The sequence below is a fragment of the Myotis nattereri genome, assembly GCF_964212035.1.
Source record: "Myotis nattereri genome assembly, chromosome: 3".
NCBI classification, from domain to species: domain Eukaryota; kingdom Metazoa; phylum Chordata; class Mammalia; order Chiroptera; family Vespertilionidae; genus Myotis; species Myotis nattereri.
This window is the reverse complement of record NC_138077.1, coordinates 12,127,573-12,142,980: the sequence shown is the minus strand read 5'-3', so window position 1 is coordinate 12,142,980 and position 15,408 is coordinate 12,127,573. Positions and strand designations below refer to the sequence as shown.

Below are 15,408 nucleotides of genomic sequence, written 5' to 3'. Positions count from 1 at the left end.
ACAGTGATACCAAATAAAACCCAATAGCAGTGTTGTATACACAGTATTTTATAGAACTATACTAACTAAAAAGGACCTGATCGGAAATAGAAGCAGCTTAGTCAATGCCCTTAGCCGCACAGCTGAAGTTATCTGGCAAAATCAGACATCATTTCAAGCAAGGCAATGGAAATAGACATCTTATTCAAAGACAGGAAGGTGTTCAAGAAACACAGAACCATGCAAAGAAGGTGACGATACTGGACTTAAAACCAGCCATGCAATGTACTCCTCCCCTCCTTCCCCTCCAGTGAATTACAACGTACGTTTAACAGGATCTTGGGGAAGAGGCTCCTGGGTAGTCTTGAGTAAACTTTGGGACACTATGGAGAAAATAAAAGAACATAACTAAAAACAAAAATAGAAACATGGGAATGAAGGCTGAAACTCACATGATTCCACTAACCAAAGGAAAAATCAAAAACAAAGTCACAGAACTAAAAACAAAAACTAAACAAATATCCTGAGTTTTGGCCCCAGCATGGACCCAAAGTCAACAGATAAAAATAAGACATGTTTGCACAATCACACCTTGGAATCCTGGGTACTTTGTCTCTGATAGTACATCCAAGTCCCCTGTTGAAGGCTGCTCCCTGGCTCCCATTCTCCCTTAGCGCCCAGCATCACCCGTTCCCTTCCACCCATTCTCCATGGCATCTCTATCGTTTCATCCGTTCACAGGGCGGCCTCCGGCTCTCAGCTCTCGGCTCTCAGCTCAGGCTATTTGTTGAGGCTTCACTCTTCACTTATTCGTCCACCTTTCTAACTGACCCTCAGCCTCTCACGTTTACTTTCTTGATAAATTATTCTGTAACCCACTTCCCTTGAAACTGAGCACTGCCTGGCTTATCCATTACATCTCTGTTGGGGGCATGAACCTTTTGTAAAATCTCAGCAAAATGAGTGCCATCCAGGGCGCCTCCAGAGGCTCCATCTGACTCTGGTGCCCGCTGGCTGCTCATGGTCTGAACCAAACCAAACTGATCAAATGGAGAGGGTATGTGTAGGGGCTGCCATAGGGTTTGCTACTGCTGTTGTGTGTGTGTGTGGGGGGGAGGGGTGGGGGGTGGAATTAGTGTTTCTAACTCTTGAGGTAAATCCATCACTGCTAATAATTTTTAAAACCCTCTTTCTTCTACGTTATATGCATACATATTTAGTAGCCCCCCCCCCCCAAAAAAAAATCCACCTGGAAAAGAAGGAAAGAGTTGGAAATATGCCAGGAAATCTCCCCTAGCAGCGAAACCAGTCAGAATCCCTTTCACAAGGGCCCTTTGTTCAGAGGGTCCAGGCGACAGAATCCCCTACAAGTTCCGGGTTACCTGACCTAATTAACTTCTTTGTTTGAAACTGAAGGAGTTTTTTTGTGCTAGAGCTTCAACCGTCCAATCCGAGCCAGGAAAGACGCCCGTGGGGCTGCCAGTCCCTACACCTGTTCTCACACAGGACAGCTCTTCCACGGGAGACCAACGGGAACTTTCCCATCAGATTCCACTGGGGTCCTGGGCTTCACCAGAGAAGGTCATTACGGTGCAGGTCCTGCTTTTGTTTAGCTTGAGCCTCTGTTCACACCGGGAAGCCATTTATATAATCCCCATCACCCCAGGCAGGAGACAGTGATGTTACCCTCACAAGGAGGGGAGGAAAGGCAGGAGTCTCTCAAACAAAACAAGTCACAATTACTGATTTTAATCTTCAATTGATCAGGTTGCATAACTATTTCTTGAGTAGTTAAAACTTCCTACTCACGAACAAAAAATCAATAAAATAAAGTTGGGGATTTAACGTGGGAGGCTGTTGAGAACAGAAGTCCGGATGCCCGCCGTATGACTTCCTGAGACCTATGTCTGTGGAAGAAGTTTCAACTCGCACTGAAGTCACCTCGACTTCATTTATTTATCCCCCAGAATTATGAACAGCTTCAAGTTCAAGAGAAAAGGCTTTGGAAATGATATTCCCTGAGCCTTATGTCACTGAAGGTTTCTAATTTAAGTCAAGAGTTGTCATCTATTTCCAAGAGAAGACATATAAACCCGGCATTGCAAATGTCCACGTGTGAGGTCAGGGGTCACAGGGCCATGGCCCCCTTCTGACATTTGAAGGGCATGTGCTCAATTCAGTCCCATTCCCTCCCCAACCACAATAAAAGTCCCACGTAATGAAATAACTCAAAAGTACTCAGTCACAAAAAATAGCCTTACCAATGCAACCGGAGCATCGTCAGCCGGGCTTGCAGTGGTAAGCCTTATTTGCATACGTGGAGCACATGCACAGACCCACGCACACACACACACACGTACACGGACAAACACATATGTATACATTTGCAGAAGAGCTGAGAAGGCAAAACAGCAACCCCAGCTTGGCTTAAAGAGAAGCACTTAGAAGTCCCTAGAGACTGCAAGACGTGTGCACCACAGCTAGTCAAAGGACACACCACGGCCATGCTGTGTTAGAGAGAGACGGAGATGTGTGCTCATGGTCGGACATCCTGGAGGAGATGCCCGGCCATTGGAGAGGTGGACAGAAATGGGGTTAGTGGTGGCAACAGACCCGTCCCCAAGAACCAGGAAAACCAATCTGTTACAAGGAGCAGAGTCAGTGGCGAGAGAGACGAGAGGTGGCCAGGCTGGAGGAAGGTCCACTTACTGACGCTGCCACACACGGCCATGCAGTACTCCTCTGTGTCAAAGTTGTTTCGGTTGCCGCCACAGCCGCCGTAAAAGAAGGGGGCGCACTTCCCCTCGGTCACATCAAAGTACCAGCGGGAGATCATTGCTCGGCATGGCCCCGTCTCGGCTTGTTCAGAGCACACCTCTAGTCAGAGGAGATGTGGGGAACCACATTTAGCATGAAAAGGTACCGGCTCGCTGTTCACGCACATGTTCACTTTCTTAACGCATGAGTCCTCCCCGGGGTCACTTGCACTCGGTTCATTGGGCAGTGTCTGCCAAACTTTTACTGAGGAATTTAATGACCCAGCAGGATGACCTCAGAAACAAAGCAGTGCATTCAGAGATGGTTTCATGTGCAGCTCTCAGTGGTAACAAGAGGGTTCCAGCCGAAGGTGAACCAATCTTTCAGCTGCTTTTGGATTAATATGAAAGGCCTTGAGGTATCTGCACATCAAAACATTTCTTCACTTTGAAAAATAAACTTTTCCTTTATAATAACTTTAAATTACTCTGCAGGTAAAAGGATTGTGTCTGGTGAGGATGCAAAAACTTAAATCTCTCACAAATATCTGATTTTCTTTAATAACAACTGCCTTGACTGGAAGCACAAAATAATTACACATATTTTGAAGGTGATCCAGCTGTCCAATGACTGATGATATTTGAAAGTATATGTAATATCTGTCAATGTGACTTAATGTCAGTTACATTATCTCTAATGAAAAAACACACTATTATTTGTATATTTACCTGTTCCTTGAACAATAATGTTCCAAACAATAAAACATAATCAAGCAACTCTAATTTGTTAATACATACCATGCATTGTTTTACATTCAAACACATCTTACCTGTCACCATGCTTTGACACCCTCCCTAATTCCTGATTGACTCAAAAGTGTAGTAAACACTTCCATTTTACTTTGATTAGAATAAGAAACCTACCTCCCATGTATATTCCATGGATATGCCAGGCTGCAGGAAGGATTACAGAGAGCCTGCTGATACCTTAGTAAACACAAGTGTCTTGCTTATTCTTAACAGAACATGGGAAAGCAACCTTCTTCTAAAAGATAAAAGCCATACAAAACCCAGAGCTCCCAAATGAGGAGTAGTCAAGACTGACCATAATCACTCAAAGACAAAGATCCACAAGGAGGGCAAAGAGAACTACTGTTTTGCTTCCCCATACACACCACTCATTGATCTTTCCAACCAAGGCGAAGAGCTGCTGGCAAAACCACAAGCTACTGCCGTCGTGATGGTGTCAACAGAGTTGGGAGGGGCAGTCAGCCCTGAGCCCCAGAGATGAGTGTCAAACTCTCTGCAGGAGAAATGTCCAGGGTACAGCTATGCAAGACGACTCCAGCTCTCTTAGATGGTTTTCAGATGGAACCACCAGGCTCCAAGAGCATCAAGTTCAATTATCACTCATTATTAAATCATCTCATTCCGTACTGTTGCTTTGGAAGTCCATGCTATCCAGGCAACACAATTTAGTTGTTTTTATGCATAGAATTCTCTTAGAAGACAAAAATCAGCCAACCTGTTGAGGTAAGTATCCCACCCACTAGGCAATTCGATTTATCTTCCCCAAATTAAAGGACTAGCATTCCGACTTCTAAAGGGTAAGTTAGTTTTGGGGGGTCTAATTCTCTCTGAGTTACTGACAAAGCAGCTTTTGGGCTGCAGTGTGAAAAAGTAAGTCCCATGTGTGGGGTATCTGCCAACCACAGCCACCAGCTGTCTCCACTCCTGGACTTTATAGCTTTAGTTGTAATAAATAACAGTAGGTTGGTTTTCCCCCTTCTCTGTATCTCCCTCACCAATTTGTACACATGCATGTAAATGTTTCTCTTTCTAAGAGGCATAACACTTATCATTCATCTCTTCCCCAGGCAGCACTGATTCCAACAAAACTACAAGGCAATGGTGTGTTCTGAGACTCCACTTGGTTGGCATTGGCACGAGTCACAGGTAGCCATGCCCAAGGAAGGCATAGAATGTATGACCCGAAGTCACAGGAGCACAGGCAACAAGTCACCATGCCTCAACAATGCAAACTGATCCTCCCATTTTTATGCCTCTCAGAGCACCAAACACATGTCTTCTGACACCTGTCTGCCACAGGCCCCATTACACATCACAGCTCTGCAGGCCAGGAAGCATGTCTTTGCGATATCTCCTATGCACTAAATAAAAGTGGTAGAATTTCAGGTGGGTGCAAGTAATGAGATGAAAGAATGACGATCTATCTGTGATAGATATTTGCCTGTGTAAACTAGTAACAATTTCTTACTTCTGATAGAGGCAAAACCTCTCAGTCCAAAACTCAAATGACATTACAATATACTTTTGTTTTCCTATACCAAGCATGAAACATAATGACATATCCATTTTTTATAGTATATTAACTTGATTTTTCTTCTGTCTTTTTCTAAATGGCTATGAAACCTTTTGTTATAATTAATGTGAAGAGCCCCAATCATTAAGAAAAAGCATCCAGAACTCAAAATCCATTTATATGCCAATTAAGTAAACAGAAAGAACTACAAGATGGATCCCCTATCCTTGCTGAAATCTCCAGAGAGAGTCTTACTGCATGAATCAAAAAAAGCAATGAAAGAGTGACAAAATCTCCAACTGGAGAATGTTTGGTTGGCTCTTGAGACATTATTGCAGCTGCTGAACTCCTGATCTGGAATGGCCTCAAATAGCTTCATGACTTTGGTGTGGACACTGGGGACAATGTTTCTATGCCTTTTTGATCTTTGTAAGGTAGGTCCTTGCTGAGATCTGTGCTGGTTTCAACACTAAACTGCATTTGGTAAAAACCAGTATTACACAAACACAAGGTAGAAGCAGAGCAAGAGCTCCCTACATTATATAAAATGATTATGTAATTCACTGTCCAAAATGTAATGCTTAATCATAAAATATTAACTCTGAATGGATTTCAAATTGGAGCAATTTTTTGTGGACAACCAAAATTAGAATGCTAATTTTACACTTTTTAAAAAAATCAGCATGAAGATAGCTGTGAAAGTGTCAAGCTAGAACAGGGAGAAAAATCCCCACTTTCAAATATATGATAATTATATTGCCATTTTCAAAAGCAAAGTTAACAGATTAGCAAATAATTAGCTTCAAATAAGCACTAACTGAAGGATAATTTTAGAATAATGGAAAGCTTTTTATTATTTCATTTTAATAATTAAATTTCAACTATTCTCAGACTATAGGAGTGTATGTAAAATAAAAGCCTGTATTACATGGAATGTATGAAGTTTAAATTTATAAATAGCAACCACTTGAATAATCCAACTTACTAATCAAATTAGAGTTATTTACAAAAAGCTAGGAATTGAATATTCTGATATTGTAAAAAAATTATGAAGCATACAAAAAAGTTATGAAGCATAGTTTCTCCAAATGCTGCAAGAATATATGCACAATTAAAGTTCATACAAATATATCTACATTCCTTTAACATATTTAAAAATATGTTAAAATTTACATATTTTGCAATTTTAACATAGAAAGGGTAAAGGAAAGAAGACAAATATAATTTGATCTCATAAGTCAGCTCTTTAATGTTAACAATAAAATAAAATGAATATAATAACAGGGATACTGAAATATACTAGATATGCTTATCTATACTAATAAAAGGGTAATATGCTAATTAGACTGGGCAACTGGCCATCTTCCGGATGTCTGACTTCCTTCCGGACAAAGCCATGGTGGTGGGGGCCAAGGCAGAGGCAGATAGGGATGATCAGGCCGACAGGGAAGGGCAGTTGGGGGTGAGATCAGGCCAGCAGGGGAGGCCAGTTGGAGGCGAGATCAGGCAGGCAGGCAGAGGCAGTTAGGGGCCATCAGGCAGGCAGGCAGGTGAGCAGTTAGGAGCCAGCGGTCCCAGATTGTGAGATCTGGACTTAATCCCTGTGGGATTGGGCCTAAACTGGCTGTCAGACATCCCCCAAGGGGGTCCCTGATTGTAGAGGCCGCAGGCTAGGCTGAGGGAACCCCTCCCCCCCCCTCCACCACCACACACACAAATTTTGTGCACTGGGCCAATAGTATTTAATATTTTGAATCAGTGTCTATATATCTACCTAATCATACAATCCATTAAAAATGAAAACAAATGACCCCAATATAATTTATACTAACTTTAGATTTTAGCCTGATTAAGTTATTGTTAGTAGTGCTATAGGATGAAACTTCATGAGCCTAAGTTATTAGAACTGATCTTATATTCTGTTAAAGAATGAGTAGACAGATTGTGTTTGATTCTTATGGATCAAAATTTTTTAAAAAATCAGCACACTAGAAAACTGGCTATTTTTTAAGAATTAGAATTTTTTTTTCACAAAGTAGATACTTTTAATGGAAAAGAGAATTTATAATGTGCTTGCAAATATGAGCAAGTAGTCATAAAAAACACAGCCAGTAGAAAATTCCTCTGATCAGGGCAATAAGTTGTCAGATATTTATTACCTGCTAATCATATTTTACTGAAAAGAGGCATGTAAAATTAGGCAAGCAGGCTCCAACTAAAGTCTCATGACAAATCTCATGTAAGCCTGAAATATGGGCTGAAATATATAAACAAATGAAGGGAACAGCTGTGCTAGTAATGAAATCACTGACTCATTATGACGAGTGCTAATTTGTCACGGAAGTCTCTAGAAGATATGTGCAGTAGATTTGCCTTTAACTGAATTGTGTTGATTCTCTCGGGCTATCCAATACATCAATCACTCTAAATATACCTGACCTGATTCTCATGTCCCTCCATGATGGAAGGCTATTTATAAAACACCACCTGAGGAGATGTACTTGTAAAGTACACATCTAGACTATTAATCAGCACGCTTGTGTCGATGGTGTTGGAAAGCACTGACAACAGAGCACCACTATGACTTCCCGATACCTTTGTTTCCTCTTTGTTGTGGAATAAACTTGTTTTTCTCTAAGCTGTGTGGCTAGTCTGAAGTCCAACACAGTATGACTGGAAGCTCTAAACTCTGAATGAGACAGGAGAAAGTGATTTTTCTTATTGAGTCTGAGGGAAGATGTGGTTGTCTGCAAAAAAACAAAACACTGATTTATGCTGTTTGCCAATGTCCATGGTGTCAATGCTCCCTCCATTGGAATGTCACGCTACCAATGGTTGTGGCTCACAAAATTCCTCAATACTTTAATATCAGCATTTATAGGCTAGTAGGAGCTGGCTGTGCCACACCAATGAGAGGCAATGGGGCACAAATGAAACTAGAAACAATTATATAGGGAGGGAAATTCTAAGAATTTTCTAATTTGCTTGGTCTTAACAGTTGAATTATTACAAAATTTCTTAGTGCGTAGACATATCAGGGTTCTTTCATGCTTGGTGACATTTGATAATATATTAAGAACAACACCATGGATAAGGAAGATCTTCCCTTTTAGTTTCTTAGTCCCTGCCTCTCCCTCCTAAATCTGCACAGTATGTGGGACATGAAATGCTACTAGAGACTATTCTTGGAACAGCTGCCCAAGGACCGGTAGAGCCAGCACCGCCTGGTTCTCAAGACCCGCACTAGACCTACTGGTTCAGGATCTGCGTTGAGCAAGTGCCCGGGTGACTTGCATAAATATTGTTTGAGAAGCACCATAATCAACCACACCTTCTTTGTGCAGTTGAAATGTCAAAAATAGACGGATGAGATTCAATCACTTTGTAAGGACCAGAGGGAAAAGATTAGTAAAAAGCTGCATAGGTTTTAGCTTATTAAAAGAAGCTCGCCCATATCTAGTGAGGGACATAACATACTTTGGTAGAGTTGTAAGAGTCAAATAAATATATGTATCAGAAACTTAATTTTGCCTTGAAGTTCTGTCTTAAGCAACATTAAAGCAGCTTTAATACGTTTGCCCTAAATCCAATACCAATAATAACTGTCTTACTCATATTTAAGTCTATGAAAACTCAGACTTCTCAGAAATCTGAACTTAATATTGTTCTTGCAATATGCCATAACACTAGAAATATCAAAGCTTTTATTTTCATTGGGAAAAATAATGAAGAAAGCTGACAATCCAGGCAAGATCACTAAGCGTAGACTGGACTTCTTTTATACCACTTCTCTTATTGCAAAAAAATAATGTGGATGCCGCATTTAAGCCTTTTATAATTAAAATGACAATTTGTTGGCTTATTGTTGGCATTTCTAATTCGTAGTAAACATTAATTCTCTGGAGGATCAGAATACATAATGCTTATAACCATGACAACTGTAGCACCTTGTCAGCTGAGCACTTACTGTCTACCAGTAACTGTACCAAGTATTTCCCACGGATAACTTCACTCAATCCTCACAAAATGATTAAAATGAGGTAGGTATTATTATAAACACTATTTTACAGAGGGAAGCAATGAGGCCCACCTATTATACAATCGATACAAATTTACATAGTACGTTGTAGAGCCAAGATTCGACTCTGGGAAGTCTATTTTTGTAAAACAAACTGAAATACCATGGGCCAGGCATATATGCGATCAGTACCTAAAATGAATCATCTAAAGTATCTGTTACAACAAACATGCATCTACACTACACACGTGAAACAGACTTGCCAAGGTTACGTAACTGGCCCACACCCACACAATGATCAAAAATCCTCTCTCAGATTTTGGAGATGCTTCAGTAGGAAATGGTTGAGCATTTTGATGAAAAATGTATATGACTACGTTAAAAATTCATATTACCCTACTACAATAAATGTTAATAATTTTAAACAGTTAAGATTGTAAACTTTTTTCTTTTCTGTATAACAGTGGCTGCAATATTAATGCCTGAAATTTTCAATATTAGAGCTTACTTTTAAAAATTCAACATTGAGATAAGAACAATTTTAGAAAAGTATCTGAGATTTTAATGAATGTATAACTGGCATATTATGGAAAATTAGGCAGAAAGTATTAATTCTTAAAAGTTGTACCCAGAAATCATATAAAGCAGGTGAGAATACTGGTTAGAAAATATTCATTATACTATTGTATTAAACTGTTAAGTTCTAAACCTGAATTTCAATAAAATTTTAAAGCTAAAAACATAAAAAAAGAAAATAAAATAATCCTCTTAAACACTCTACTTGGTCTGCCATAACAAAAATACCTTCATGAAATGAACTAGACATACAGTATGTGAAATGTAAAGAGCTTTGTAGTATTTTCCTAATGATCAGTATCAGAGGTTTTTTATAAAGGCCCAGATAGCAAATATTTTTAGCTTTGCGGGTTATATGGTGTCCACTCCACTCTGCTTCTGTACCATGAAAGCACCCACAGATAACATGTAAACAAATGGGTTGCCTGTGTCCTAGTACAACCTTTTAATTAGATTACAGCAGTCGCCAACATTTTGGACCTCACAGACCACCAGTGGTCCACGGACCACTGGTTGGCGACCACTGAATTAGGAAACATGGCCATAGTTTGCTGATTCCCAATCATTATGCTCAGTGTGAAATAACAGTAACATGAATATATGCCTATAGCAAAGGAATACACGGTTATAAGGGAGCACGGGGTGATCTGAAATAGTGTGTATTTACAAGCAAAACAGCAAAGTTTTGACAAGAGTGTAGCAGCTTTGTCGCTACCGGCAATTTAAAAGAAAAGCCTCTAGGCGTCAGTGGCCTTGGCTTTAAATGGGAAAGTAGTTTCTGCAGCAGAGTTACAAGGACTCAGAGACAGAACCATCACCCTAAAGGGCAAGGGGAGGGGTGATTCTGAAAACACAAGAATCCCAGCCCCAGCTGCCACAACCCTGTCAGGGCCAACTTCCCATCACATCTTCCTTCCACTGTGCCCAGCAATCAGCAAGGACAGAGGGACTATCTGCCGAGTAAGTGAACCTAAGGAGGAAAACATTATGCTGGATGGACAGAACTGGCTAGATTACATCAAAGATTATGTCATTTATTACAATATACCTGTTTCAATGAGAGTTAAGTTCATGAAATTAACCCTGATGCCAGAAATGACCCTGACATCTTGGGTCTATGGAGTGTAATTCCTTCTCAAAACAGAGAAAATTAGGAACAAGTGTCTAAATACACTATTGCTTTATTCAAATTGGTATTGGCTTATTAGATCAATATCCAAGTTTATTTTTACTTTTTTTAACAACTCAAAACAATGAATCCTAAAGCCTAATGGATGTGGCATTGTGCGCTCTTCCAAGTAATACCTTTCTCTTCTGGAGTCAGTAACACGGTTAGGACTGATATCTTACATTTGACGTCACTGCTTCTGATACAAAATGGCTGGAAATTTTATGACCCTGCTGAAGTGTCCCATATTTTTCTTCCCTCTGCCTATTCCTTTCAAATTTTAACTGGTTACGAAAGTATTGAGTTTGTTTTTTGTTTTTGTTTTTTATGAAGCACATTAAGGACTCGTGTCAGTGGCAATGTATTGGTAATGAAGAAATAATTTTCTTATTAAGTATGGTTGTAAATCACATTTTCTCTCAGGCACTGAAACATAAACATTGAAAACTAGATTATAAGTCTCTTTCAATCTCTCTTCTTTGCAGGTCGCTTCTGATTTTCATTTTCAGCACAGGAGCAGGCTACTTGTAATTAGGGTTTTGTAAAGTTAGGCATCACCCATGCATTGCCTTTGGTCTCCATCAGGGAAGCACCATTACTCCTCTTCTATGCCAAACAAAGGAGGGAGAAAACGGGCTTTGTGGAGGAAACGGGCTCTATGTAGCTGGCCCCTTCAATGTTACCATCCCAAACTGTACTCCTTTATTGAAATTAGCTGGGAATACAGAACACTCTCTGATATGGACACAATATACCATAACATGTCTCTCCCCTGAGGCCTCCTTCCCAAGAAAGACTTGCTTCCATTATAAGTTTTGGCCATTTCAGGCGTCTTAGATGGGGATGCATGAATTCCCACTGAAGGCTCTTCTATTTCTGGTATTAACAATCAGTACCTTTAAGTGACCAGGCATTTGCTTTTAGAAAGTTGTTTTCATCCTCTTCTTGCCATCAACATTATTAACTTATCTTTTAAGGCTAGTTTCTTATCGTAGCTCTACCCTGAAGATTTTTATAATAAGTAAGTCATCTTTTACTTGCCTCTGTCTTTCTATAGAAAATATTATAACATATGTCTTTTCAATTTCTATGTTAATCTATATATATGTAAAAGGCTAATATGCAAAGTGTCCCTGCAGGAGTTTGACCGGGAGACTGGGAGTTCTATCATGCTATGATGTGCACTGACCACAAGGGGGTGGCACAAAATGAAGGAAGGCCCCCACTAGCAGCCAGGGAAGGGAGGCCCCAGCTGGCAGCTAGAAGGCCCCGATCAGTTCTAATCACTGGCCAGGCCTAGGGACCCTACCTGTGCATGAATTTTGTGCACGAGGCCTCTAGTATAGAATAATGTTACATTTAGAGGAAAACTGAAGCAAAAAGAACTGAACATATTTAGAACATAACATAACAAGATTGTACTATTGCAAGTACAATGCAATATGGGCTTGGTCTGCATATGGGCTTAAGTTTGTGTGACTTATTTTCATTGTACTACATGAGTTATGTCAATTCCTATGAATTTTCATCATATGATCCACCGAATCTAGAAAATGGCTTATACCAAACAGGGGCTCCAAAAGCTAATGCTGAATAAATGGGCATTTATTATTATATAAATTGCTGTCTTGATGGAGACACAAGAACTTCAATGTTACTGCAGATTACTAGCTGTTGTTAATTTGTAGTCACATGCCTTTCAGGTTTCAAAAAGAAAAGCCCTGAAAAATGTCTTTCCCTACTCGGAAAATAGAAGCTAACAAGTTCATTTGGCTAGATCTGCCACAGATAGTCCTACTAGGTGTATGAAAAATATGTGGAAAAGGATTCCACGGGTATTTGAAAGTAGTGGATCAAAGTGTGCATTTGCTTACATGTGTATCTACTTACACAAGCACGAATGTGCTAAATTGAATACAAAGCTGTCATTAAGTAGGGAATGATAAAAAAATCAATCTTAGACTATATCTTTCTTTTTTTAAAAAATATGCAATACCTACAATGTTTTAAGCTAACTCTGAGCATTTAACTCAGAATAATCTCAGTTTTAAAAGCTACATTGAAGAAATGCAAAAACTCAAAAACACTATGTTAAGTGAAAGAAGCCAGACACCAAAAGCCCATGTAATCCTCCTTATATTAAATGTCTAGAAAAGGCAAATCTGCCGAGACAAAAAGAAGATAGTAGTTGCTCAGGGCTGGGGTGAGAACAAGGATTAACTATGAATGGGTGTGAGGAGGGATCTTACTGAGATGATGAAAATGTTCCAAGATTGGATTACGATAATGGTTGTACAATTTGGTAAATGTATCAAAGCTGCCGAATCACACACTTATATACTTAAAATTAGTGAATTTCATATGTAAATTGCACCTCAATAAAGTTATAAAAATGCAACAAAGAGAAGATACCATAGTGATCATTAGGAATCTCCGTGAGGCAGAGAAAATATCCCATTTTAATCTCTAAAATATAACTACAGAGCCAACATAATTTTTACCTTAATAAAAAGCGAGAGGAAAACTTACACTGTTGTAACATTTGGGGTAGACATTAAAAGTATTTGCAATATATCGAAACTCAGTAACTCCCTCCATAGTCACTTGATCTAATTCTAGGACTATCTTTTACTGTCTGTAAAACATATAAATACCGTTTAAGAAACTCAATCCAAGAACTCACTAGTTGCTACAATAACATTTGGTTGCTTACCGAAAGCTCAATGCTTGCTTTTATTTCATTGGGACAAAAAGGAAGCCTTGGGGCTCATTCAGTTCCCAACATTCCCAATAGGAGTATTCATTAAACAGAGAAAGAAAGTCAACCTCTCTGAAAAGGCACCATCACGTCCCAATAAAATAAAGACAACACAAAACAGCCAAGTTAAATTCCACAGCAAAAAATAATGTTATATTCACCAAATATCCCTTTTCTTCTTTCATGCAATAAAATTGCAACTACTCACTCAACTCCTATTTATTGAAACTTTCTATAAGCCAGACACTCTGCGCAATACTAAGTAAAATCTAACCCTTGCCCTCAAGCTCATAGCCTAGGTGGTGAAAGAGGTAACACACAATCGAGTGTAATACACACCCACCGCCAGGGAAATACCAAGAAGGTCACCTAACTAACAGCCGTTGTCAACACTTGGTTAAATAGGGTTTTGCAGAACAAGCTGGGATTTGCCAAGTAGCACATACAAGGTACAGAAGAGACTGTATCCTAAGGACTTCACATTCTTGGAAATGAATTGGTGGACTGCTTGTTAACCAAAAAGAGTTCAACAAGCATAAGACCTGTTGATTGAATTTTGTTTTTGGTTGGGAAGACAGTGGCAGTAGACTGGATAGAAATGTCCAATGTTGCTATGATGTTTTCATTTTCCCCCAAGAAAGAAAATCCCTGTCAACAGTGGATTACCTCGGACCACCTCTTCCACAGACTCTGTGGTGGTGGTGGTGGTCGTGGCGATGCTGGTGGTTCTCTCCGTGGCCTCTTCATAGGGTTCTTCAGTATCTTCCTCTACCTCCTCACCATCCTCATCGTCTTCATCGTCCTCAGCTTCTTCTTCCTCAACATCAGCCACTTCCTCCTCCTCTGTGACTTCCACGACTTTGTCGTCACTGGAGCAGGAAAGAGAAGGAACAGTGAGGGCCATTTAAACAGGTTTTAGGAAAGGAAAAAAAAAATCAACAACAGGCATGCTGGAAATTTGAGAGGGACTGTGCACTGAATTAAAAATGCACACGAGGTGTGAAGCCAGCAGGTCCAAGTATGATCCCAGCTGAGTAGGTCTGCAACTTTTTAACCCTTGCCCACAGCTACTCTTAGTTTATGCAGTTGAAGAAAGAAGATATCATGATTCCAACTATCTGACATTCTGGAAAAGGCAAAATGATGGAGACCATAAAAAGCAGTGGTTGCCAGGGGTGCAGGGTAAGAAGGAAAAGAAGGAGGGGCGGAGCTCAGTGAACTGTTAGGGCAGTTTATTACTCTGTAAAATGCTGTAACCGGGGACACACAATGCAAATGTTAACAATAGAGGAAATGGGGGGAGGGAGCCAGGGAAAAAGGGGGTGGAGAGGAGGTCTCTACTTCCTGCTCACCTTGACTGTAAACCTAAACTTCTGTAAAAAATAAAGTCTATTAAATGGGAGGGAGGGGATACCAAACAGAGTTTATTGAGTTATGGAGATGACTTCTCATAATGTATATGAAAATACCACACAGATCTGCATATAAATACTCAAGACGTGTAGGTGGAAATAGATTCAAATATTGCTATTAAAAGTTTAAACTGGAAATGAAGGGGGAAGAAGAAATGGTTTAAATAAATCTATACTACCCCATGGTAGCAATGTCTACTGAAAGTTTATAGTTGTGCTCCTTAATCTTATTACTTGTGTAAGCTTTGGAGACTATTGGGTATTTAGTGGTTCTTAAATTTCACTGAGTATCAGAATTACCCAGAAGACCTTAAAACACACCACTGGGCACCCTACCCAGAACTTCTGATTCAGTGGGCCTAAGATTCAGCCTGAGAAACTGCATTTCTAACAAGTTCCCAGATGATGCTTATGCTGG

General features: G+C 39.9%; 1 protein-coding gene across 7 annotated transcripts in view; it reads right to left on the bottom strand.

Moving 5' to 3' along the window:
• The window catches only part of APP (amyloid beta precursor protein), a 223,047-nt gene that overhangs the window by 87,179 nt on the left and 120,460 nt on the right, over positions 1 to 15,408 (bottom strand). For 2 of the 7 annotated variants that reach the window (XM_081086570.1, XM_081086571.1), the window contains exons 6-8: positions 14,245 to 14,447; positions 2,689 to 2,856; positions 306 to 362 (exon numbers count right to left, since the gene is read on the bottom strand). In XM_081086570.1, the coding sequence (XP_080942696.1) occupies positions 306 to 362; positions 2,689 to 2,856; positions 14,245 to 14,447 (428 nt within the window). The remainder of the gene's footprint in view (positions 1 to 305; positions 363 to 2,688; positions 2,857 to 14,244; positions 14,448 to 15,408) is intronic. The other 5 variants (XM_081086572.1, XM_081086573.1, XM_081086575.1 and 2 more) reach the window with 3 other exon arrangements.